The 27,597-nt window shown below is 36.0% G+C and overlaps 2 protein-coding genes across 4 annotated transcripts in view; both read right to left on the bottom strand.

Annotated features, from left to right (window-relative positions):
- Positions 1-27,597, bottom strand: part of Zasp52 (Z band alternatively spliced PDZ-motif protein 52) — a 134,922-nt gene that overhangs the window by 47,870 nt on the left and 59,455 nt on the right. For all 3 annotated transcript variants that reach the window (XM_023157727.2, XM_023157726.2, XM_023157728.2), the window contains exons 2-4: positions 16,473-16,624; positions 9,189-9,363; positions 1,048-1,181 (exon numbers count right to left, since the gene is read on the bottom strand). In XM_023157727.2, the coding sequence (XP_023013495.2) occupies positions 1,048-1,181; positions 9,189-9,363; positions 16,473-16,624 (461 nt within the window). The remainder of the gene's footprint in view (positions 1-1,047; positions 1,182-9,188; positions 9,364-16,472; positions 16,625-27,597) is intronic.
- LOC111503439 (cilia- and flagella-associated protein 99) lies at positions 18,537-22,996 on the bottom strand. Its single transcript, XM_023157736.2, has 2 exons — positions 21,516-22,996; positions 18,537-19,134 (listed from the first exon to the last, which is right to left on the bottom strand). Exons 1-2 carry the CDS (start codon positions 22,671-22,673, stop codon positions 18,604-18,606), a joined length of 1,689 nt encoding a protein of 562 aa, XP_023013504.2. The 5' UTR covers positions 22,674-22,996; the 3' UTR covers positions 18,537-18,603.

Genomic DNA, 27,597 nt, shown 5'->3' with positions numbered 1-27,597 from the left:
AGACAAGAATCCTCTCCAATAGTGTGAGGTTTACCTGTTTGAGCAATTAGCAAGTATATATTGTAGGAAGCTCGGAGTCCGTCGTTGTCTTGCTTAAAAGCCGTTGAAAAAAGTTTTGACACAGTTGGCTGAGCTGAGTGCTTCTTCTACAGTTCTTGAAAATAAGTCACACTTTTGTCTTTTTTATCTGAATGTGTTTTATTCAAATGATCTTGTAGCCCTGAGGGTTTCCTCGCTTCATTCGAAAATGTTTTTTGACAAAGAAGGCACATAGGCGAAGAGGGATTTGTGGAATTTTCAATAAATCCATATTTTATATATTCCGCGCTATACTGCCGTTTCTTCTTTTTTGCTTCCGAATCGAGTATTAAAAACTTGCCAATGACAACACTCACAGTATTCACCACCGCACCTACAGCACTTTACCTAGCTAGTAGCTAACTAAATTCACTTGTTTTCGTAATATCGTCGAATGACATTACTGGCTGGAGAGCGCGCGCTTTTATATGAGGCAGCGGTCGGGCCTGGTACTTTCGAGAATAGAGACTAGAACTTTCTCGCTTCGCATTGAAGCTTACCGCCATCTATTGTACAGTTTGACAACTATAGGACAGGAAATAATTACTGTCTAGTCCCCTAGATAGCGTTACACGAGGAAACGCGCGTTGAGCGTAAAGGAGCGGAAAAGTTTGTGTTAAAAGCAAAAAACATTTTTAAATTAGCCATCGCCTCCCTAAACCGCTTCAACGCTCCTCAATGGTCTCTGTGCCCTTTACAATAGCAATAGCTTCCCCAAGCTCAAACCAAAAAGAAGAAGAGGAAGAAGGGGAAGGAAGAGGAAGCTATTGTATAGCGAAACAAATGTCGCGGTTTTTGTAAAACACTCTATAGTGAAAATCATACAATAAACTGTTTTAATTAGTTTTAATATATATTTCTATCAGATATTTCGACACGTTTGTCTACGAATAACAGTACGAAGAACATGGTTGATGCTGACGCAAGCGCATAGAAAAAATTGTGATGAAAATGTTTTTCAATTCTTACCCTAGTGCTCCAGTAGAAAGCACCTCAGTTTGTGCGGAAAGTGTTTCTGCTATGCTTTCTTCCGAGTATAGTTTCACTGGGGAGTTGTATTGCTTGTTGACTAACTTTGGGCCACCATTAACAGCACCGTTCAACTGTAAAATTAATTTTTGATAAGTGTATCGAAAAATATTTTTTGACAACCGTCCGGGAAGTAGGTAATTCCCGGACTCATTTTCTTTGAGAAAGTAACATTTTTTCGGCCTAGTATGGAAAAAATCACATCATTGTTGTCATTGTAAATCTGATTATCTTGGTAGGTATAGTTTCGCTAATTTCAGTTGGTCATTACCATTGCAGCGAAATAACGATTGACAGCTATTTGACATGAAATCAATCGACATTTTGATTTTTGAAAGTTTGCATAGTTTTTGTTTGCAATAAACTATGAAAGCGACAGCGATAGTGAGTGTGAGAATGTGCCTTACGATATTTCCAATGCAGCAGCTGCTGCTACAGCACAATTATTGCCTAAAAGTCCAAAATCGAAATGAAAGGAAATAAAGAAATGCAAAATTATTTCAGAGGATGTAATTTTGGCTTATTCGGTGCAAATAGCTGAAAGTATCAACCCTCTAACTCGTAAAGCGTGTACTCTATGTTGAAAAGTGGCATTTTAGTGAAAAAAATGAACTATGCCACTTTTCCAAAGATTTTCGTAAAAATATCTGATGCTAAGGATAATTTCAACAAGATATACCGATTGTAACCGATCTCAATTCTAAGGTAGTAACAATTATTAGGTTAGACGATGTGTGTAGACAGAAAGAACTAACAAAAAATGTCAATTGATCTAATGAACAACAAGAAAGACATGTTGCTGGTGAAAATTCCAGATTCCAGAATACATATTGAAAGAACTTTTGTTGTAATTGGGCAAGAAAGCGTACCGTCGTATAGGCGATATTCATCTTTACGGCCATCCCTTGCTTCACATAACAGATTATCCGTGAATTACAAAAAAGGAAACATCACAAATTTGAAGAGATACGGTGGCTGGAATTAAAATCAAGACCATTCAAAAATTATCAGATGAATACAATTGAAGTGAAATGGAAACTTTACCTCCTTGTTCTGACATCAACAAAAGGAATTCAAATATACCATTTCAAACAAATTTTATCCCTTCAATATAAGCAATTACACAAATTTTCATATAAATATTGATGAAGTTGAATATTTAATACAAATGAGAATTGAATAATAGAGGTTTTGGCTTTATACTTCTCCATCTTTTAAAAAAAAATTGGGAATCTTTCAAAGGAATCTGTTTCGAAAGTACTTTTTCTTCAATTTTGTACCATGACGTTATTTTTTGCATAATCTACACATATTTGTATAGAATTTCATTAGTTCAGCCTCCCGTTGTCTAATATCTAATAATATAAAATATAAAATGATTTGAAATCCCTAAAAGAATCAATACAAATTGAAAAATTAAAGAGAACATCTGGAAGTTACAATTATATTAGGCACTGGAGAAGGAAGTCCTCAACGAATTGCCTTTCTTAGACGTATACCTTTCTTAGACGTATACCTAAAACCCACTCATACGGTACAGTATCTCAACCACGAATCCAATCACCTGAATCCAATCGACTGAAAGATGAATCATCAAGACTCTATTGGTGCTTTCGTGCTCTGTAATACGAATGACGGTCTCGAGAAGGAAATAGACATTATCAAAAATTATCTTCAAAGAAATGGCTACTCCAAAGCGATGGTGAAACAGACCTTGGCTGAAAGACAGCAAGAGCCTCACAAGAAAGAGAAGCCGTCACAACCAGTACTTGCATTTGCCTACATCAGAGGATTATCGAAAAGGATAAGAAGAATTGGGTCAAAGTACAACATCAAATCTGCTTCAGATCCGGAAACACTATCCGTAGCAACCTCACGAAAACCAGGCTACCAAACGCGAACTGCAATTCTAAGAATTGCATTTACTGGATACCCTGTGAGAGCGAAAAATCCTATATCGGTGAAACAAAGAGGAAATCAGGAATAGCAGAGCATGTTTGGACCCATCAACATAACATCGAGTGGTCCCAAGCTGAGATCATACACAGGGAGGAACACTGGTTTAGGAGGAAATTCAAAGAATCCGTATACATGTTGTCCAACAATGTATTCAGCCAAGCTCACGTAGAGATACGCAACATATGGAAATCCATAATCAAGCGAAAAATGGCCAACTCCCGCCAAATGGTCATCTTCCGCCAAACGGTCATCTCCAGCTGAACCGGTGAAGCGGAAAGAGGAGATAAGTGGACGTACTCGAATGACCCATCAATAGTCATCTCTAGGAGAAATTAGTCAAGTCATCACCCGAAGACGATTGTGGATCTGTATCTGTAGAGTAGGTAGGGTGAATGTAAACTCACAGTACTTAGGCCACGTGACCCATTGTACATTCTCCAGAGGAAATGTCCTCCTAGGTCATCTTCCATCCTGTCCTTTCCAGGAAAGTGGACAGGTCACTTGGAGACATCTTCTTCATATCGGCAGATGTAGGCCAAGACTCGCCGAACACACACTCTCTTATAGGACATTCCTTGTAGTCCCATCTTCCTGTTCACACATCCTGCATACAGGTGTGTCCACTAGCCCCTCATTATGGAGGTGTTTCCTCAGTTGACAGTGACCAGTCAAATATCCTAATGTTAAGCGTAGATTTTTCCTAGTCATCGCCAGATATTTTTTCGGCGTCAGCTTCCCAGGGTCGCCCAAGGTGATCCTGGCAAGGTTACATTCTTCGATTCCGTCCCATCTCTTTAGGGATTGAGCATGGGTGTAACATTTGGCTAGTTCCGCAATTGTCGACGTCATCCAGCCGCTTCCTTGGCTTAAGAGTCGGCAATGCGATAACGTTTATTCCTGTCGTGCCCTTTAACCCACCTCAGGATAATGTTATTATCTACCGAGGCTTTGGCTAAATCTTGGTGGCACTCTAGTACTCGCCCTGAGGGAACACGTTGTCTGTTCAAGGCTAATAGGGTTTGTCTGCTGTCAGTGCAGATTGTTATGTTTTTGCAAGAAATTCCTTTTCTGGTTATTTCTTTTGTGGCGATTGGTTTACCAGCCAGTTCTGTTTGGATCACGCTGGTATTTTTTCCCATTCTCCACTAAATCCTTATGCTCAGTGATCTGCAGTACACTTTACATCCTGAGCCTTCTTTGGCTTATGAGCCGTCTGTATTTATGCGTATTGCATTTGTAGTATCTGACTACGTGTTCTGTTTTATTTGTATTTTGTAGAATTTATTAAACACAAACCTGGGTTCAATTGCATCACTTGTTGCCTGCAGCAGAGGTTGCGCTGTGAGCGCTTCTGGCCATAGGCCAAGCCTCAATTAACCCTTCCTACATTCCTACGATTGTGGATACTAACAATCGAAACGTCGTGAAGTAACTTGGTTTGGAATCTCCTAATTTCTTCATTTTCATTTTTTGATCAATTGTTCTATTTTTCACTTGTATTTTATTTGACTGTGATTTTATTTCAGGGTTTTTTCACTTAATATATTTGTTACTTCCAGCTTTACTTTTTATTTTTTCAATTTTTAATTTGTATTGGTTTTTTCAGGGATTTCAAACCATTTTATATATTATTAGGCAACGGATGTCCGGAATAATGAAATTCATCAAGAAACATTGTCAATCACCTTCAAACAAATATTTTTGGAATTGACTGTTTCCTTCCTTCCTTTGGAAGATTCATACATTTTTTGTATCAAAATGGAGAAGTAGAAAGCTAAAAACTCCCCAAAAATGAATTACTCCTGAACATATACCCTTTCGATTAAAATAATGAAAATGTTCGAAATTTTGTTTCATCGATTCGTTATTCTACACGGTTGCAGGAAAAATAGTGTATGCAACCCCCTCGAAAACATTTTTTGTACTCGCAAACTTCCAGGACTTGACTACAAGTTTTGTCTACTCGTCCAAAAAAAACAGTATTTTTCGAAATTATCACAATAAAAATGTGTTTATACGAAAAAGAAAACTTGTGGAGAGAATCACTAGTATTTTTTATAGGAACCTTCTTTGAAATTGTGTTTTGATCAGTAAGTAAATCATTGATCATAACGATATATGTTTGAGGGTTGAATATAGAGGGAAAACCACAACTCGTATACAAGTATTTTTTGGAGTTGAGAGTTCTGAAATGATAACCAACTTTACCTCTATAGATGCCTTCATTATTAATTTGGATTGGATTCCTTGTTGATAAGGACCTAATATGATAGATTTTTCATGATATTCTGACAACTACCAACAGAAAAACTTGAAAAATGGAATAGTTTGAAGATCAGCTATGCTCTTATCAACTACAATGTCTTTGAATCTGTTAGAGAATTCAACAAAGTTGATCATTAATTTAAACCTTGACTACTCCTCGCTTATGTAATTTTCAATGAGAATACTTCTTTGAGATTTCCTCAGTAGGATCAGTAGAACGCGATTGATATAATAGAGACAAAATCTAGTCCTATGAATAGGCACATCTCACAGCATTCCGTCAACACACAATGGCAATTGGCAAAGTTACTTCAGTTGGCATGAAACCCAGAGCTTACATAATTCACATGGCAACTGAAAACATTCATTTCCGTTTCTGTTGCATCAGAACTGTTGAAAAAATTCAAATAGAAATGGTTCACAAGAATTGTTTCACAAAACTGTATCAAAATGTCTCAGATGATATCGAGGAAACTTGTGCAATCAGTGGGAGGAGAGCAAAAGCTCCACAATGGGGAATGTTCCTCCTTTCGAAAATCAAGTAGTTTTCATAAAAGAGGTCTGAAACAACGCATTTTAAACTTATCATTTCAATCTTTTTCTTAAAAAAAATATTTAAATACTCAAAAAAGAAGAATGAAATGATGCATTCAACATTTAAAGGGATTCGTTTCTATTTCACCATTTGGCAACATCGGTTATAGCTAATAAAGGACAATGAATCTGTTACCTGCATGAGACAAACAAAGATGACATATTTCAGAGGCGTGCTGTTCTGTTTACTTATGTTCCGAGTTCCGAGACATTCTGTGACATATGACATGTTGTGCACCTAACCTATCTTCTTTTATATAAATAAATAACAAAACAACTGTTGTTTATGTGGCTTGCGGACGTGGTATTGAATTATAATTTATATTTTGCCTTAATTGTTGATTTATAAAGATAATTTTCCTTTTTTGAAGTAGAATATCTAGGCACGTATTTTAACTTGATATAGGCGCTGTTGTCAATACGTGAATTAGAAACATCAATTTGCATACTTTTTGAAGTGAATTTTAAAAACTCATGAGTTAAACTCAACTTTACTTTGTTCACACTTACATTTGCTGTAATAACCCAAATTGAGGAACATTCCCTATTGGTCAAAGGTTTTCAAAAATTCCGGCCTTTTCACAAGGTTGAAACTTCACATCTGTCACATATCAATTCCAAATTGGAATAGCTTCTTCAGGTGGTACTCAATACTACTACACGGCTGAAGAACCTATTGTATAGTGAAACACATGATGTGATTTTGTAAACAGTTTTCTATATAGCAGCAGAAATGAATATGTGACATATTTTTTAATACATCATGCATCTTTGGGATAATGCAAGATAATGCAATCGAAACATGGAAAGTTGTGATGTTGCTGTTACAAGGCCTTCGATCGTGTTGCCATGAGAGTTCACCAACCAATATTCAAGTCTAGTGCTAGGTGTTACGGAGCTTCAGTGACAGAAAATGATGTACGAATGCTTCATACTTTTTATGTCCAGAACAATTGATTTTTCATATTTTTTTATAAACCTGAACTACACTCATTTTGTTGACTGAGTTTAATAAAAAAAATAATGAAATTGATATGACTCGAAACTATAACGCAGTTGCCATTTTTGTGGTTCAAAGCCTTTGACTGTGTCTTCCATCAACCACAGTTCATGAAGTTGATGAATAACCCTCAATTTATTTAAACATGGAAGAAAAAAACTGTTTCAGTTATTGGTCAAACATTTTTCAGCTATGGCAAGTGCAGTGCCACAAGGTTTAGTTCCGTGGTTCCTATTTATCATAGTATATGTTAATGACACCAGCTGATGCCCAAGTTCTTTGAACTCCCACTTAGTAAACAGAACCCAAAAAACGCATATATGAAACTGAACAACTTCAGTCAAATCATGTAAAAATCAGGAAAAGACTTCTCATTAATGCATATTACATTTCAGTTAGATTTTTATGAATAATTCACTATTATTCAGGTTTTCTAGTTGTATTTGTTTGAACATGTTTGACTTTTATTTTATGCATCTCATTATCTGATACGCTGGTATGCTATTTTGATATAACTCTTCTCAAACTGGGACATTTTGTAAACTCAATAAAATAATTAAAGCTATTTGCAATTTGACGCGATTCTCTATTAAAGCATCTTTGTTAATTTTTCAGATTGTGGGAGGTTATACCTATACCCAAGAACAGAAATATGCTTGTGAATATTTTGGTAAGTACGCCTATGTCTAGTATACGTTAACGTGGTAACTTCAGATGGATCTTTTTTCTCTTTCTTTCGATTTCTGACAGAAACATCTGTGATTTGAAAGATTCGACTGTTCTTCCTACTATAGTACCACGTGAGTTTAAAGTGCCGTTTTTCCGTAACACACTAAATTTTGTTAACTGAATATATTATCGATTTGAACTACAGTTTTTCAAATGAAGGAAGAGCTTTCTGAATTCCGTTATGGTCCCTTCCACTAGATCTGAATAAGAGAGAGAGACAAAGATTTCTCAAGTTTCTTCATAGATTTGACAGACTTTACGTATTTCAAGACAACTTTAGAATCGGAACCATTTTTCATTACCACAACAGCACATTTCGTGATGGATCAGATTATGACATACCGTTGTCACTATTATCACTTAACGCTGAGACAAAAATGTTGTTGCAATGTGTACTAGATGTAAAAAATAATTTTGGATAAAACTGTCGAGTACTCAAACGAATTTCTGCAATACTTCCACTTTCTTTTGGATAGTAAACAAAGTAAAAGACTGCTTCATGAAGCTTTTTGTACGGTTTTATTTAGTTTGCCTTGTTTGTTTGGGTCAAATCCAGTAATTGAAGTTGGACCCTCTTTCTGTTGAAAGATTGATTTGATATTTGGTACACACATTTAGTTTTGATGACAATACAAATTATGTTTCATTGTAAATCCAAAATGGCCGCAGGTACAAAATGGCGGATCACATATTTTTTCACAAATTCCTCAATATGTTGCGGTCCAATATTGACGTATCGAAAGGATTAGTAAACGGCGCTATCGGCTACATGGCAGAAATTGTTTGGCCTCAATTTTGTCGAACTCAAATGTACGAAACAGATGTACCGTCAGATCAAATCAACTTTAGAAGAGACGACGTACATCTTATCCAACCTAAAGCCATACAATTCCCAGCAAAGTTCAATCATGGGACTGCTGAAAAATGATGTTACCCTCAATTTTGTCATGGACTTCCACTGTCCACAGAATGCAAGGCAACACTGTGCACCACGCAGTTGTGCATTTAGGTTGGAAGGTTTATGTATTGAGGAGTTAGATTGCAACAAATTGATGGGAAATAAACCTTGTAATACTGAGGCACCAAATGAACTAAACAGAATGAGAAAAATTGAGTAAAAAAATAAGAAAATAAAAATTAAAAAATAAAATAATTGATAAAAGTTTTACGTGGAAAGGCTTTATTGAAAAGAAAAAGATAATAATGATGTAGATAATGTACTAAAAGCTGAAAAATAATTGGAAAGCCTTGGTATCAGTCATCACACCACTCTCCTCAGCAATCTACGGTATTGAACAGATAAAAAATTATTAGAATCGTTGGGCGTAGCGTAACCTGAGTAAATATGTAAATACTACGCCTAACGATTTCATAATTTTTTTTCTAATGAATACCGTAGATTGCTGGGGATAGTTGTGTGATGACTGCTATTTTCTAGTTTTCAGCACATTATATACATCATTATCTTTTTTTTTCAATAAAACCGTTTAACTTTTTTTTTTCTTATTTCATTTTTAGAAAAATTCCGACTTACCTGTGGACTGAAAGGTTTAGCAGCTAGATTGTGTCCTGTACCGATGGCACCGATATTCTCTGTTTTTTGCGCAGCCAAAGAAGTCCTCGTAACGGGACTGATGTTGTTTATGTTGGGTGTTGGTGTTGAAAACTGGCCAGTAGGAATCACTGAAGGCTTCCACGTCGAACCTCCTCTGAAAATAAAAAATAGGTGGAGGTGAACGAAAATAAACAGATTGATCATCGATTTGGGCAACCGATCAATTATTCCGATTGTTTCATGGCGAACCACGTGGCTAGATTCTAGAACACCGACCGAGGATGCTGATCATGCATCCGAGGATGGAATTCAAGAGCAGTGACTTAAAATGTAATCATTGATTTATAAATGAAGATAAGGAAAATAACTTACAGAAAACTTTTCTCGAATACTCGAGACGCTATGAGAAAAGAGATGAACTTCCGATGTTTTTTCAAAATTTCAGTTTATATGATGGTTGTGTATCTACTGTCACCCAGCTGAATGACTTTTTTCTGACGCTTAGAGGGCAATGTTCATTTTTCATTTTGACTTTTATGTATACTTACATAAATATGACTTCATATTTCCTTTACATTGAAAGGGAGGATTCCATAACATGTGACCATTATTTTGAATACAAAAATGATCCTTAAAAGATGACACGCACACGCCATCGCACAAAAGGTGGCAGTATTACTTTTCATATTTTGCCAAAAGAAGATACCTACATGATGTACTGTTTAGAACATTTGGTGTAGTAATGATTATCACTGAAGTGTTTTTCCAACACCAATCCGTTATTTTAACACCTCAACAAGTGTTTCGATCACCAAGTGATCATCTTCAAGAGGAAGATCAAACTGATACATTGGTCTTTATGAAAAATATTACTGATATAGATTTTTTTCTCTCACCCACTAATTCAAATGGAATGATTGAAACTCTGGATAAAATCGAAGCCAAGAACACATCAGGTTGGGATGATATATTTGTAAAGCTTCTTTTGCTTCTACCGGAAAATGCACTTTAGCTGAAGCAACCAACAGCTCATTCTCGAGTGGTTTATTTCCTGATCCACTTTCTTATTGATACTAATAATCCATTGCCCAAAGAGGTAAAATATGATTAAGTATCAAACATGAGTTCCTTTCCACTGTTGCCAACTCTTTCAAAACTTAGAGATAGAGGAACTTGTTGAGAAGGATATCGTGTCACTTCTCAATAAAAATCACCTACTCAGCAACTGTCAATTCGGATTCCAGAAATCGGAGATCATGACTTTTTATTCTGAAATTTTCATCTTCCATCTACGATCCAAATGGAAAAAAATGTTCCTTTTAATTTCATAAACAACTTTTATCTTCGAAGCTGAAATCTCCGGAACGAAATTTCGCAAACCAATTTAGAACAGTGCGTTCATTAATATTATCAATGCCAATTGCCTGATTAATTTTTCGGGCTGCTTTGGCAGCGCTTTGGTCAATTTGAATTCGTAAAGGAAAACTGGCCAAAAGTGGCTCAAGGACATCATATAGTTTTAATCTGAAAAATTAAAATTTGTAGAAAATTAACAGCAACAATGTATAGAGTATAAAATTCTCTATCGAACATTTCATGCCACGGCACAGTAGGATAAATATTTATTCAGATATGCAGCTACAAAAACACATGATAATAAAATGGACAAAACTTATTGTAACGTGGTTTTAATAAAATTTTAAAATGTTTTAAAATACCAGGTTAGCGCCGCGAAAGAACACTCTGTAGGTATATTAAACAGTGTGTCTCACTTCTCATGGAAACACCCCCGTATCTTCCGTAATATTCGAGGTGGAACGATGAAGCTCTCAGGACTGATGGAAATGCTGAAAATGCACCTACCACCTGAATGGGGTTGGCCAAAGTGATATACACTATCCGCCACTCGCGATGGAACACCCCATTATTTCCTTCAACTCTTCTCAGTTCTCTAGGTGTGATTTCTCTACACGTTTGTATAATTCTTGCACGGAGATCTTCCTTATTTGTTGGCCTATCCTTATAAACTTCATTTTTCAAGTTTCCCCATAAATAAAAATCCAACAAATAGTCGTCCGTTTGAATTTTGATTCAAAAAATGGCCCGATAATATTTTCGTTCAGGATACCACACCACACATTAACTTTCTGAGATATTTGGTCTCTTCAATTCACCACCCAATTTGCATTTTGTTCAGCCCAAAACCTAATGTTCTGGGAAGATTCAACACCATTCGTGGTAAAGGTAGCCTCATCACTGTATAAGATATACTTTAAAAAATTCCTGTCATTGAGATAATTTCCCTGCATCCATAAACAATACTCCATACGGCGGATTTCATCTCCTTCGTGCAAAGTATGTAAAAATTTGGGTTTGAACGCATGCATTTTATGCCTCTTTGAACACCTCCATATTTTACTGCGGCTCATATTGAGTTGAAGCGATAAGTTTCTCAAACTAATCCCAAGATTAGCTTGATGAGCCGCCAATATCGTATCATCATCAATATGATGTTTTACAATTTTTCTGTCCTTTGTTACTTAGCCGGTGGTCACGAATAGATTATATATTTTATGTACAGTTCCAGGGTGTACAGCTACCTCTAGCGGGTGCCTTTTAATAAATTCAGTGGCCGCTTCACGATAAGCCTCACCCCTTCACCAACAATTGAAACAATTTCAAATTTTGCTTGAAGTGACAGACGTACCATGTTGAACTTTGTCAATCAAAATGAGCTGATATCAGTTAAAATGGGAACTTCAGAAATATTAAAATATGAACAGGAACTCACGAACAGAAAACAACTGGAACACAGGAACAATATCCAACACAAATACAGGAACAATAAACACAATGGGAACAAAAACACGGCAGAAACAACAGGAACAACGGTGATTCAAAGAACAACAATACTAGAAACAACAAATGCAATGAAAACTGGTCTGGGGGTTAATACAACAAGATCTTTCTACAATATTGTCAGGTTGACAGTAAATATCAATGAGTAACTGTTTTCCATGGTGATTTCGGGGCACCGCATGATTCAAGGAAACTGATATAATTCAATCCCTTCAAATGATTTCAGACAACAATTCAGCAAGTAGGTAAAATAATATAAATTCTACCTGTTCACCGAGTGCGATTTTTCTTTAAAAATTAACAGTTGTTTCGGTGTTGCAATGAGTATGAAGATTAATTTTGTTTCGGATGGTAAAATGTTTCCTCAATAATTTGATGAAGGACCCCGCACATTTCTAATGAGAAATGGCTTACTTTGAATTCTCCCGAAATTTTGATAAGTTGTAGTTCTTGATGTGCTGATTGAAAGTGTCCACAGCCAAAGCTCAGAATTGTACAGTTTTCGAGATGTGAACCTTCGAATATAGATTTTTTCCATTTTTTGCAGTTTTTGTTCATCAATCGAGAGCTCTCACTTCTGGTCGGGATAGAATTTGGATGTTCAGCAACCAGAATTAGTTTTACGAATAATCTTCTTCAGTTATAATAGATGCCGCCATCGATAATTTTTCATACACTGCTTCACACTATCTCGATAATCTGAGAATGTGGTGCGGTGACATTTTCCTCAGATAGGCTCAAAATGGATGATAGCATCTCACAGCATCTGTATCTTTCATACCTGAGAGTACTCCCCAGATAGAATGAAGGGGTTCAGGTATTGGAAGCGAACTATTTTGCGCCGTAATACGTTTTACCTAAAAATGGGCTGTTCCATCGCGAGTGGCGGACAGTGTATATCACTTTGGCCAACCCCATTCAGGTGGTAGGTGCATATGTTATAAACAATATAGAGTATTACTTCTTGATTAAAAGAATGAAAATACATCGGCTATCTGCCCGTGGCTGTCCTCATAGCTTGTGAAAGCATAATAGTGAAATTTTCACTTCAATAAGCTGCAGCTCTGAAACGGTAAAATGTATGAAAAAAAAAATTTAAATAAAAGTTGTTTATGAAATTGAAAGAAACAATTCTTCTATTTGGGTCGTATTGCTGAAAAATGAAAATTTCAGGACAAAAAAGGGAAAAAACACTTTTTTGACACTTTAGCGCCACCTACTGCGCACATTTTTTGTTGTACAACATAGCACCAACATTAATTGTAGATGACGATGCCCTCTACATTTTTTGTTGAATGCATTTTTTTGTAAAATGCATAGTTTGAAAAAAAATGCATTTTAAAATATGTTTGAGTTTTTCAGCCATTATAATTTTTTTTTGACAGATTGACTGTAGTACTATTACGTATCGTTATTAAAGTATTTTCCACTATTTTTGTTCCAAATTGACAAATTTCATTTTGGGGTATAGTATCTTTTTGGATATCGCCGGATTCTCTTTAACAATAGAGGATATATAAGTCTATGGTATATTAGTATTCAACGTCTCAGCGTTGCGTCGGGTTTTTGCAGATGAGTGAGTTGTCGATAATTATATTCCCTTTCACATCACGTTTTGTCTCGTTCAGACCGTAACACTTTCAATGGCTTTTAGGCGTTTCGACTTCTCTGAGGAGTAGGAGTTTGTGGTAGTCTTCGAGTTAATAAAAGAGTTAGATACTATTTCTTTTTGAACTAGGGAGAACGAGTTTTATTCATCTCCGATCCAACATAAGACAGCTGATCGAGAACTGATGAAGGCTTACCCTATTTCGTGAAACGTCCCTATTGGATTCGCTTAAGGACATAGTGATAAGTATCACCCAGTGGGTGTTTCTTTATTTTTTTCAACTAGTGCGCGCACAAAAGGAAAACACTTGCTGTGCATGAACAAGCCAAGTATTTTTTTCATCAAAGCCTTATAGAATTCATATATGAATGTTAAGCTTGATTTAGCTTTACTGATGAGTAGGTGCGTTTTAAGATACATACTGATTTTTATAGACTTTATTCTAGAACCGTTCTCTCTCGAGAGTTTTTCTTTGCCTTTACCTCTGAATTTTGTATAATTTGTATTATAATCTACTTACTGCTATTATAGAGACCTATTTTTTTAATTTCAACTAACCTATAGTTTGGCAAGGCAGCCAATTGGATTTAGTGATTTCAGCTTTGAGAGAGGTGTATGCTTCATTTTGTTGTTAATCACTTGGCGCCCTCCCATGCATTTTCTTGTTTAATGATAATAATTATACCCACACCCGACTCCACTGAGATATTATTCGGTGTACACCTAAACTGTTCTATCGCTTGCTAAGAAAAGCCAAAAATCACGAAACATTGTGAAACATTGTGAAACAATAGCCCACTGACTAATAAGAAAATAAATAATGCCAAAAAATCATTCATAACTATTCATAAGAAATTCAAGAATTATCTGAAATTTTTACTGCTAAGTGAAGCGTACTACTCATAAGACGAATATAGTGAAAACAAATTATTGATATTGAAATTTGAATATCACTAATTTCAATCTGTGAATTCAACTATTCCACTTGAAAATTTGTGATAATATTTTGAGATATTACTTTGCTCGTATGTGTACTGTATTTCTGTAATTGTATATTGTTGTTATTTTTTTTTCTAAGGTGAATATTGACATGACTCAATGAAGTTTTTCTCCCAAGTTATCAGAAATGAGTTAGAGTAATTCTCGATAGGAAAAGCTCATCAGACTCATCAGACAATTACCTCTTAATAGTTGAAACTACTGGAAGATTAAACTAAATATAGGAAGGAAACAAGCTCTCACAGGTATATTCCTGACACCACTGTAGATAGCATAAACGTGCTGGGCTGAATTTTCTAGTGCATCGTCTTTTGACATTGCCTCTCACACATGAGAGGTTCACAAAAGAAAAACGGACATTACAGGGAAAAACAGTCAGTAACGGTTTCTCGAGGGATATTGTAGATGATATTATAAGGAAGAAAAAGTTTGGGTTTAGAATGAACGAAATCTTGACATTCAGAAACGACGAAAACCCTGATAAATATATCTCAGTCTCATACCACCATACACGAAGAACTTTGGAAAGTAAACATAATAATATGAATAACGATGGTGGACCAATACCTCATAATATATTATATAGCATGTCGAAATATTTTATTAAACAGATTAGATAAGGCAACGAAATCTCGACTTTTAGATACGACGAAAACCAAGATGAATAAACTTCAGCCCCATACCACCATACAGGAAGAACTTTGGGAAGTAAACATAATAAATACTGGGAAAGAAAGTTTTTGGCTTTCTACTACTCCATCTTGATACAAAAAAAGGGGATGAGGGAATCTTCCAAAGAAAGGAAGTAATCAATTCGAAAATAAGTAACTCTATACATGGATGTGTAGATCATGCAAAGAAGTAACTTTCAGACACAAAATTGAAAGAAAGTCCTCCTGAAACAGCTACTTTCATATAAACATTGAATTAAATGAAAGAAAAAAATTCTTTCGAAACAAATACTTCTATATGAACACTGAATTATACAGAAGATACTTTTCTCTACTCTGGAATAAAAATCAGATATCATTCACATGAGTTCTATACTTTGAATGAATGGTAATAAATTGCACTTACATAGAACACTGTCACCCTCACTGGTATACATCGATGTTTCGCCTTAAGACACTTGCCCCAAGGCTCTTCAGTACCAAATTGGATAACATTATAGAAAATACACACAATTCATTCATGAATTACGATTTTTTAATGTCACGTAATAAGCTTGATCTGCTTATGTCATCGATGACATCGTAATGACATTCATTCACCTATTTGATTCAGTCCCAGCCAAGAGGAATCTTATTTGAATTGAAGTGGTTATATTTTTAGGAGTAATTAATTTTTGATAAAGTTTTTGGCTTTCTAGTAGTAGCTGGAGATCAAGATGGAGTAGTAGAAAGCCAAAAACTTTCTTTCCCAAAAATTAATCACTCCTAAAAATATAACCCCTTCAATTCATAATAAATACTATTTTTATGAATAATGACGGTGGACCAATATCTAATATATACTATATGGCTTGTTCAAATAATATTTCATTTATCAGATTGAGATGCAGGTACCTAGCAGAGGTGTCTATGGTGTAAATAAGGACAGCATTTATGTTTATTTAGTTCAATCTTTCGTTTGAAGATGATCACTTGGTGATAGAAACACGTGTCGAGGTGTTGAAAACAATGGTTTGGTGTTGGGATAAAACTTCAGTAATATTCATTACTACACCAAAGGTTTCAAGCAGGGCAAATCGATTTGATAGGGGCAAAAAAAGCAGCTATTTTCAAATTTCAACTCACCTTTGAATAGTAATTTCGAAATTGTGTCCTGCTCTTACTACTACGTCTTGTGCGTCCTTGTGCCTCAAGTTGAAAACGTCTGTGTTGTTAATTTTTATTACTGAATCTCCAGCGATGAGACCTGCTCGTTCTGCCGGGGAGCCCCCATTTACCTGAAAATGAAAATAAATCATAAATTCTCTCAGAAAAGGCTAGAAAAAAATAAATAAACGAATGAAGAAATTATCCATAGATCAAACTTGAATAAAATACTGATGAACTTATCTGTAGATTAGAAAAATAACTGGTGTTTATAGATTTTCAAAAGAGTTTTCCATACCATCAATAGAAATACGTTGGAATAAATATCAAAAATGAGCTCGAGTTAGAACATCACATCGTGGTTCAGAAATTGACAGGCCAACTATTTTACGTTTACGTTTTTCATAATATGTAAAAATGCATTTTTCTGGTTTGTTGGTCGTGGTCTGCAGGTTTTTATGCTTCTCGTTTCGTCTACGACTGCGACATTATGAAAGGCAATGAGAAAACAGACGAAATGGTCAACTGGAGCAATTCTTCCGCTGCCACATACCTTTCATATCTGCCGCAGTCATAGACGAAACGTCAGGTATAACAACCACACCATGGGCCAACAAATGTGTAAAATGCTATGATACAGATGATTGGTTAATCCAGTTATTCGGACAACATGAAATAGACGAAAACCAGATATTTGGTTATGGTACTTCATTGAAGATTATAAAAAAACGACTTATTTTTTGATAAATCAGCATATTACCCCTGAATAGAATATAACATCAATCTGTTCCATTGGATAACATATAGAAATATTAGGAGAAATGCTTTATTTAGGTGGCAACCGGGCCTGTAGTTGGAGATTATGAATCGCTGCCATCGTCGGATTTTGTTTCATTTGCTGGTTTGAAAACACCACGTGTTATGTATTTTTGAATTCTTTTGTTTTTAAAACAATTTAAAAGTTAAGGACCATTATGTGTTCATTAGAAGACAGCTTTAGTAGAGACCTGGGTCACTTGGTTTCTGAATTGATGTCTCAAAACAATCAATAATGCACTGTACGTTATTATAACGATGCAATGTATAAAAGGTATAAGCAGATTTTCCCTAACCTCCTCTATAGCTTTCCATGGAATGAATGTTTTCAAACAAACTGCTAATTTTGGAAGTGTTCTTTTTATGGATTTACATACGGAAGCAGCAGATAAACAAAAATCGTCCGCCAAAATTTCATAGGACCAATTCAATTCAATTTTCTTCCAAGTAATGTATATATATATAAATTCTGGGTAACTGCCATTTTTGAGACAAAAGTTCTAGAATAAATAAAGAGTCCCTTGGGATTCCAAGATATACATTTGGAGGTTTCTAAATGAAGTGAATAGATCTTTGCTCAATATTGTTTTTTGAATTCCAGTTTTCAACAAATATTCCAGACAAAGTAGAATCTGATGATGTATGAACAGAAGTCACGTCTGACGTACTCGACCTCTCACTATCCTCGGAGAACTTAGTACTAAGTACTAGTTATGAAAATTTTGAATTTTATTGAATGTGCGCAATAATATTATGAATAAATGATTGATTATTATTTTTTTCAAAAGAATCCGCAAGAACTCTGCTCACTTACTGGGTAAAAACTGATTGCATATGACATTTCCTTTCTTAATTCTACAAAGAAAACCGAATAGAACTTTCTATATTATTCTGAATTTTAATTTACTCTATTCAAAAAATGAAGATTTTGGATAAATTATAATATGTATTGCCAACTTTTTTATGAAATAATATAGTTATATTTATTTGATCAATAATATACAGTAAAAATTGAAGTCTAATAAAATCATGTATCTCAATATTGGAGTTTGGCGTCATTCACGTTTTATGAATTTTCTGCGAGACACCTTATGAAGTAACTTAACCTTATAACATAACTTGAAAATTTAAATCAAGAAAAGTTTAGATGAGTTAGGGTTACTAGTTTTCATTTATTACCCCTCATTTTCTCATCACGATTATTTTGATTTGGATAAAAGAAAACTGTTCCAGTATAAAAATATTTTATTCAAATGGATTTGTCTGAAAACTCTAAAATACAAATCAATTTCTATCAAGTTTGTATTCTCAAATTTCTCTTCTCCTCCAAACGTTTTCTAAGCTCGACCAAGTCAGCACTCTGTTCTGCAGTCGTCATCAAAATCGGCCTGGATACTGGTTTTGGCATTTTTCTTGCTTGAGCAATAAAATTCTTAACGTTGTTCACCATTTCGCGTTTATCGTCCTTTTTAGTCAGTATGCTCTTTCTCTTTTGTTCGAGCTTTTGTTTCATGACCATTTTTGTAATGAACAGTCTCTCGTTAAGCTCTGCGATAGACATTTCACACATCAAACCTAGATTCGGACTTTCCGTGGGATCGAATTCTTTCTTGGATTCGTTCATCTTGGTAGTTATCTCATGGAGGGTTTTGATCTCTTGGATTAGCTCCACTTTTCTGGCAAGTTCCTTGGCTTTCTCCATCTCGACTTTTTTCAGAAGCTCTTTGGTTTCGTATTGCTGCAGCCTTACTTCAGTCTGCTTCTGTTCTAGGAGTTTGGTCTCAGCTTCTTTGGCATCTACTTTGGATTTTTGGCAACGCTCCACCTAAGGCAGTTCAGACAATCATACTCATATAGATGATGGTCAACAATAATTTATGTTTGCAAATTGAGGAAATATATCAGGCTCTTTTACTCCTTTTGCAAAACATATTCATTTCAATATCGTGTTAGGACCATTCAGTGGACTGGGTGTCTATTCAAACTAGAGTGTTTTATAATCTCACATTAGAACCGAAAGAGTCCATGTATTTAGTTTCATATGGTTTCTTAAGAATTACTTAGAGATATCTAAATATTAGGTTGGGGTAGCTTTAAGAAATATTGGAAATTTTCCCCAAGTTAAAGTGATAATGCCCATATTTTTTGATGAAGCTAGAGATGATGAACATCATCTTGATGACAGTACTAGTCAAGATCTTTGACATTGACACCTGACATATGCAGCGTTATGGCATCTTTTTGAAAAAAGTATAAATGAAGAACTCTCATAAAAATTTGGAAAAACAATAAGAGCGTTCTCCAACGTTTGTTTGAAGGTGGTTGACAAGTACGATACAAGTAATTATGAAATCACTAAGATGCTATTTACGAAACTGCTACTTCCAGCTGAAGGACAAATTTTTTACGCAAGATGAGGGACTGCCAATGGAATCGCTACTTTCACCGATTATAGCCAATATATATATGAAGTGGTTTGAAACTCTGGCCATTGAAGAAGCCCACAAGAAGCCCCGAGTCTGCTTGAGATACGTAGACGACACCTTCATAATATGGAACCATGTGAATGCAGAATTAGACACCTTCCTGAAGCATATCAACAACGTAAGTCAAGACTCTACTTAATCGTGCTTTCGGGCTCTGTAATACAAAGGAAGGTCTCGAAAAGTAACTAGGCATTATCAAAAATGATCTTCAATGGAATGATTACTCCAAAGTGATGGTGGAACAGGCTTTAGCTACAACACAGCAAGAGCTCCACAAGAAAGAGAAGCCGCCACAACCAGTACTTGTACTTCCCTACATCAGAGGATTGTCGGAAAGGATAAGAAGGATTGGGTCCAAGTATAACATCAGAACCTGTTTTAGATCTGGAAACACTATCTGTAGCAGCCCCGCGAAAACCAGGCCACCAAACGCGGACCGCGATTCCAAAAAGTGCATTTACCAGGTACCCTGCGAGTGCGGAGAATCGTTCATCGGTGAAACTAAGAGGCCGTTGAAAGTTTGCATTGCTGAGCACAAGAAACACATACAGCAAGGAGAAACTAGCAAATCAGGCATAACAGGGTATATTTGGACTCATCAACATAACATCCAGTATGCTTAAGCTGAAATCATCCACAAGGAGGAACACTGGTTCAAGAGAAAATTCAAAGAAGCCGCATATATGTTGTCCATCAACGCATTTAGCCAAGCTAACGTAGAGATACGCAACAAATGGTAACCTTCAACTAGGCGGAACACAACCAACTCCCGCCAAACAGTCAGCTTCCGCTAAAACCGATAAAGCGGAGAGAGGGAAAAGGTGATAGGTGAAAGCACTTCAATGACCTATGAATAGTCAGATCTCTGAGGAATAAGCCCAGTTATCACCCGAAGACGATTGTGGATACCAACAATCGAAACGTCGTGAAGTAACTTGTTTTGGATTTTTAAATCTTTTTTTAATGTTTAATTTTCATTCCTTGTTGATAATTTTTTAATTTTCATCTCGTGTTAATAGTTCAACATTTTGATTCTTTGGTTGTTGCTTGTATTTCACTTCATTGCAATTTCATTGTTTTTGTTTAATACAATTGTCACTTTTCAGCTTTCTTTAAGTTTTTACAGATTCTTTCAGGGATTTTGAATCAATTTATATCATATTAGACAATGAAAGTCTGAACTACTGAAAAAGCTTTCTCCAAAATGTGCTCAATAATGACATGCACAACAATATCTATGTCATTCAAATCCAAGGCATGGAAGCAACAAACAATTTGAACACTAACAGCAGTAGTATCCCAAAAACTTGAACACAAAAACACAAAGTATTTGAATTGGAAGTATGCTAGAATGCTAAGTGAGGAAGACACTGAAACGAAGATTGAAGCATTTGGATAGAACTTTCTGAGCAAAAGGATACATAAAAAATATATGGCAAGGAATGCACCCCAAATGATAGAATAAAAAGTTAACCCAAGAGAATATATGAAGGATAAGGGGATCAAGAAGGGTGTTCCTATTTTTCATATCATATGTTGATATTGGAATCACGGACAGGTGGATCAGCAAGATTATAAGTCAAAGTGACTTGAAAGAACGGAAATTTTCAGTTAGAATGCTTCCAATTTTGACTGATTTCTGACTTTCCAGTGAAATGAATAATTGTTGATTCAGATACCGTGAGTGTGCAAGCCAGGCAGTATCAAATATCTACCAAACCTGAGCTTTTATTTTGTTCTGCTCCTCTTGCCTCCACTTGTCCAATTTATCTGCCAATTCCTGCTTGGTAGCTTTCACCTCCATACTTCTCAACTTATTCACTTCAACCAGTTTTTTCTTAGCCAGAATTGCCTCTTCAAACGTCAACAGTCCCAGTAAGTGTTTCTTCTGTATATCCTCTATCGCTCTCCTCTCTGATCGTATTCGATCTTCTATTTCGAGTTCTTGAATTCTCTGCTCGCTAAAACCCCCTTTTATAATTTCCTCGATACTATGAATTTCGGTTTCGTGCTCCTTCATCAAGAAAGCCGCTTCTCTAAGCGTTGTTGTGAGATTACCCTTCGTTTCAACTACTTTCTTCAATGTAGGTGGCACTCGCCTAGCCTTGATTGTAGGTAACTTTGATATGGGGGTCTTCACGTATTTTTTTGCTCGGGTGAGACATTCCCCCATCTTCATAGCCTCCGCTAAGAGATTCTTTGCCCTCACAAGGTTCCTGTGATGATCCTTCCTTATACTTTGCAGAACTCGCAGGTCAGGAATGTAATTCGTCCTAGGAATCGCCTTTCGCGGAGGCAGTCCCAGTGGCTCCATGGGTGTATTTGAGGGTGGGGGTGGAGAATTTCTAACCTTCAGTTGAAATTTAAACTCGACAGGCTGGGTTAGCTGCCTTGTAGGAAATTTGCACCGTTTTTGGTCCTCCAAATACTCCGCTAGCAACTTCAGCACTTGGGCTTTGTTCAACAGAGGATGGATGATGTTCTTCAGGACATGGTCATTATCGAAATAGCTACTGGCTGTTTTTGTGATGTAGCCATATTGCTCCTCCGAGGAGAGGAAACAAAGGAGGTTCTTCCACCGGTGCATCGAATGGTGCAATATATTTTGGAAGTTTGTTTCATCCAGGAGGAAAATAATGAAATATATTAGAACGATCAGGTTAGTTCTGTTGCATTCCATTGGTTTGTTGAGGAATATGAATTGCTCTGATATTTCAGCCAAGAATGCTTCATGTTGTACCAGTTGGATGAAGAGGTCTTCGTCAATATTCAGTCCGTTTTTCAGTTGCTCCTCCACGAAGTCCACTGGGGTGCAGTACTCGGCGCTTTTATAGGTACTGAACAGTTTCAGCAGTGCCTTATAAACATTTTGAGTCATTTTGACAGAAGTTTTGATAACTGACAAAAATCATTGTCCAGTTGATGATAATACCGTGGAATGTTCATTATGAAGTTGCTCTTCTTTCCATTTATTGTCCTCTTTTTGAATTCGCAACTTATTCTCAAGAAAACCAAGGGAATAGTTATATTTTTTCTGAACAAGTATCCGAAGTCAATTTAATCGCAGCGTTTGATTTAAATTTTCTCAAAATATCAATTCTGTCAACTCGTCATGAATACTGACAGTTTCATGTTGAAACCCTAACTGACGTCAAAATCTTCATCTGATATAAGAACAAGATCGTTTTGATTTGAAAAATTAATTAAATCAATTATACATTCAGCAAAGTGACAACTAACGATTGATTGTCACAACGAAGCCGTTATGCAATTATACTGTGGAATATTTTGAATTAATCCACAGCACATTAAGAAGAAATCGCACGAGAGAAGCGCCATGTTGAGTATTGTTAGGTCTACTGTTTTGTAGTAGATTTTCTGGTGCGAAGACTTTTTTAAGTGTTTTGCCAAATGGGCATCATGTACAAAAATTCAATTATTGTAGGTAGTACTTTAGCCTATATATTCAATTTTATTTTATCAATACGAGTATAGAAGGAAGCAATGTATTTCTGTTTTTAATGAGATCATGAAAGTAATCCACGCAAAATCATTGAAGTACACTGAAAATAATATAATAACTTCGTTGTTCACAGTAATTGATGGGAAAGCAGTATTTAATTGAGAATTCCAATTCCCAAACACAATTTCAATTTGTCCGACGAATTGGCTAATATTCATTTTTGCTCATTCAGCTGAAAAACAAGTTGGTGTTGTGGGCCGTTGCCAAAAATGCGAGCTTCGTCACAAATTTCGTCATAGAACGGCTTGGAAGATAAATAATATATTTTTGAAACGATTTTAAAAATAGAAGAGAAATATTACTTTTCAAACGTTGCGTAACTTTTTTAGTATTATCCATAAGGTGGGAGTATCAGAATCCGAAGTATTTTTATCCAATAGTTCCGTTTTACACAGATGTGAGTGTCTGGTGGAAATAACAGTTAGCGTTGAATTCGTGAAAGAATTATTTCAATTTACTTCACATTCGATTCAAATTCACGTATCAATAAGTTGAAAGCATACATTTTTCGGGAGGGGTTAAATATCTGTCAGTGACACTAGACGCTAGATTGACGTGAAAACAACATCCAGAAAAAATCTATATTTTTTTTAAACAAAACACAAGCACTACCGAAAAAACTTCAAGGCGCTCTAAAAACGGTGCTTGTGTGAAGGTAGTGATTCACATTGTATTTGAATCGCTAAAGATTGAATCCATCTGGAAAAACGTTCTCAGGAAGACTATTCCACATAAACACAGTTCTCCAAATAGGAGAGTTCTTGAACAGTGGAGATCGAGGTATACTGAGTTGAACCTCGAAACAATGAGCAGCAACAGTCCGTCGCATATTTCTGATATGTATTGCTCTTGGTGGAAACAAATGTGCCAAGTCACTTGAACACTTCTTATAAAACTACGTATAGAAAATATCCAACCTTTCTTCGATGTTCCAGAGTATCAAGGTTGCGAGTGATGTTCGCGTCTCCAATCCGGCGGATGACTCTTTTCTGGATGGAATCCAGCAACTTTAGGGTATGCTTAGTGGCGGAGCTCCATACATGTGAACAATACTCCAAAGAATGTCTGATCTGAACTGTATAAAGCATCAAAAGTTGCTCGGGTTTGTACAGTTTTCAGGTTCGAAACAGTGTTTATAGCTTTTGAGAAGCAGCCTTTGTAATTCCAGCGACATGATTGTGCCAAGACATATTGATATCCATTATAAACCCCAACAAACTCATCGAAGCAGAAGGCGGAATTGTCTCACCTGACATCACTATAACCGGTTCGGAGACATTTATCTTTTTTGGAAAAAACTGATGTCTGTGTTTTTGTGGCATTGAATTGATCCTGGTTAGTTTCACCCCAATTCGAAATAACTTCTAGATCCTCATTAAAATATGCAACCTTCTGCTGCCGGTGAAGATGTGCATCCGCAGTGTGCTGTCGTCAGCAAAGCAATATAAGGGATTCTTCGTTTTTTCCAATGAATCGTTGATACACAATGCAAAGAGGGTTGGAGACAATATGGATCCCTGGGGAACACCACAACACCATCGAAGTTTGGCCAGCAAACCCTAATGCCACACACAGTCAACAGTCTCAGAAATATCAAGCGCAACAGCTCTTGACTCTCCATGTTTCTCGTTTGCGTTATCCCCAATATGGGTGATATACGATAGAGAGTCGCCTGTTGATCTTTGTTTTTGAAAGCCATATTGATGATCGTTCAAAATATTGAAGCCTTCCAAATATTCAAAGATAGGGTGGTTTACAGCTTTCCCTATGATTTTTGATATCACTAATAGCAAAGCAACTGCTCTACAGTTATTTGGAAGATTTTTCTTGCCTTTTTTAGGAATAGGCTGAACTAGAGTAATCTTCCAACAAGAAGGAAAAACCCCGTTCTTGTAAGACAGGTTGAAAACTGTGTAAAATACTGGTGCGAGTTCATTTGCGGACTTTTTGAGTACGATGACGGGCACTTCATCAGGACCATAGGCATAGTTAGGACTAATACTGGTCAGACGTATCTATGGAGAGGTGTATATGCTGAAACCAGACAAGATTTATTAACTTCAACCCGCGAGGGTTCATAGTGGCTTACACCTATTGGCACTTGGCCAGCTTCTCAACGATAACAATATTAGTCGATCCACAACAAAATTATTCTAGTCACAGGTACACTGCTGTTTGAATTGGATCTTTCCTGCAGTGATAGGAGTAATACCTCAATTGTGGTCTGTACGTGATCTCCTCGATCAATTTCAGCAAGAACTTGCTGTTATACGAACACAAAACATCTGCAAGATTTATCTCTTTACGGGATCTTCCATAAATGCCAGATATAATTTAATGTCTACCGTGATATCAGCCAGCTGAGTAGATTTTTTCTGACATGCTTTTACCAGATCCTACTGTAAAGAAACATTTGAGAAATGAATCTTTCGAATTTTGTTCTTGTTGTATTCAATATGGTAAAGTATGGAGCAATGCCTAACCTAACCTAACCTATGTCTGTTACAAATCACTAGGTAGTAGTTACAATTTCATAATGAGATTCAAAGAAGTTAAAAAGCAAATCATATTCTTCACTTGATATCGTCCTAGAGCTTCTTTCAAATCTTGAGGTATATTGTAGTTGTTTCTTTCTATTTGGAACATCGGACATTCCGTTATGATGTTTTACTCCTCGAGATATCAGGTATTCATGGGTGAGCCTGGTATGTCCTATTCTGAGGCGAGTCACAATCACTTGTTTGCTTCTCGTCAGAGATACATGATCCCACGGTCCTACCTCTGTTTTGATTTCTTTGAGTTTGAACTGTGTATTTTGCTATTTTTTATTCCAGGTATCCATCAGCAAACTCTTTTATATATGGTTTCAAATCTACTTTTTTTCTTTGGGAAAAGTTTTTCCATGTTTGGCCAATATAATGTTTTAGGCAAGAACCACAAGTCAACCCATATACTCCCGATGTATCTGACACCTAAATTTTGTCTTTATTGTTTGTATAAGTCTGTCTATCGTTTTCAAAAAACGAGCGATGCTATTGGTGGGTTCATCCAAGTTTTTTTATCAATTTTTGAAGTGGAATAACTCTGGTGAATGGTTTATTTCTGTACGTTTCGTTAATTCATTTGAAATACAAATCATGAAATCATAAAACAAAAAAAATTAATTGGCGCTCCGAGGCGACATCATTGATTCCAGTGGCGCATTTGCTTTTTCAGCTGCAGGAAATCCCGGAAAAACCTGCTGCACCACATCATCTAAAGATCTTGATTTGCCAATGTCCTCTCTTTCATAAAACAAAATGTAGGGTGTCTTCAGAGGCTACAATAAATTCAAGACATCGCCAGAACACTTAGTGACACGACTATCGTCAAACTTAAACCAGTCCGTTTCGTCTTTGACCAAGGCGTAATAATGACCAGATTCAACGCCAGAACCACAGTGAACAATGACTGCATGAAGATTATAATAGTGGTCTGCTAGATTGAAGTGTTCATCTATTTCGAACCTTCGAAAGAGTTTCTTACTTCCGTCAGAGGTTGAGTCATGTTTGAAGATCATCAGTTAGATTGCCTGGTGCCTCAGCTATACTTGTTTTTTTATAATAGTCAGTTAGTTTGGCACATGTTTGGCAATACAGTTGATCATCACCCGTTAAAAGTTCCATTTTCAGATGATTCAACAAATGCTTTGCACTGACTGGTTATGTTATATTAGGAAAAGCTAGAAGAAATTCCAGAAAATCACATTCGTTTTTGCTAATTCTTGAACATTTACTACAAAGTAAACAAGTTGGGATTTTTCCAGCAAAACATCTACAAACACTAGACGAGATAGACTGTACGGAATCATTCAATCCAGAGCAGTCAGGAGTATTGATTCTGCTATTTTTTGCTCACGAAGAGTATTCAATGAGAACTCCAAGACTTCGGAGCAATCCCCTTTTTGTCCTAACGAGTATCTGGAGGACTTCAAAGACTCCAGGAAATCGCTGTATTCTTACGAAACTGCAACTCCATGAACAATTGTCAGAGTTTAGTGAATAAGTAGGAAACATTCTTGTTCTCGTTCATCGTTAAAACCTCGTTCTTGAAATTCTTCGTCATGAACAACACTTGTAAAATGCTATTCATGTAGCAAGTGTTTCCTAAATTATCTAATCCAGTTTTCTTCTCAAGATTTTCAGAACAACTGTCTACTGATGAGTGAGAAAAAACATGTTTCACAGAATTTGTTTCAGAGAATTCTGAAAATTTGATGAATGATCAAATATAATTAAAT

The sequence above is a fragment of the Leptinotarsa decemlineata genome, unplaced genomic scaffold (genome assembly GCF_025532065.1).
Source record: "Leptinotarsa decemlineata unplaced genomic scaffold, Ldec_3_MD MMD2_tig00000882_RagTag_RagTag, whole genome shotgun sequence".
Taxonomy (NCBI): domain Eukaryota; kingdom Metazoa; phylum Arthropoda; class Insecta; order Coleoptera; family Chrysomelidae; genus Leptinotarsa; species Leptinotarsa decemlineata.
This window is presented reverse-complemented; position numbering and strand designations above follow the sequence as displayed.

Coding starts and splice junctions, on each gene's coding strand:
- LOC111503439 (XM_023157736.2), bottom strand. CDS start 22,673: ATGACTCAAAATGTTTATAAGGCACTGCTGAAACTGTTCAGTACCTAT. Junction 19,135..21,515: donor AGAACAAAATAAAAGCTCAG/GTTTGGTAGATA, acceptor GAACTGCCTTAG/GTGGAGCGTTGCCAAAAATC.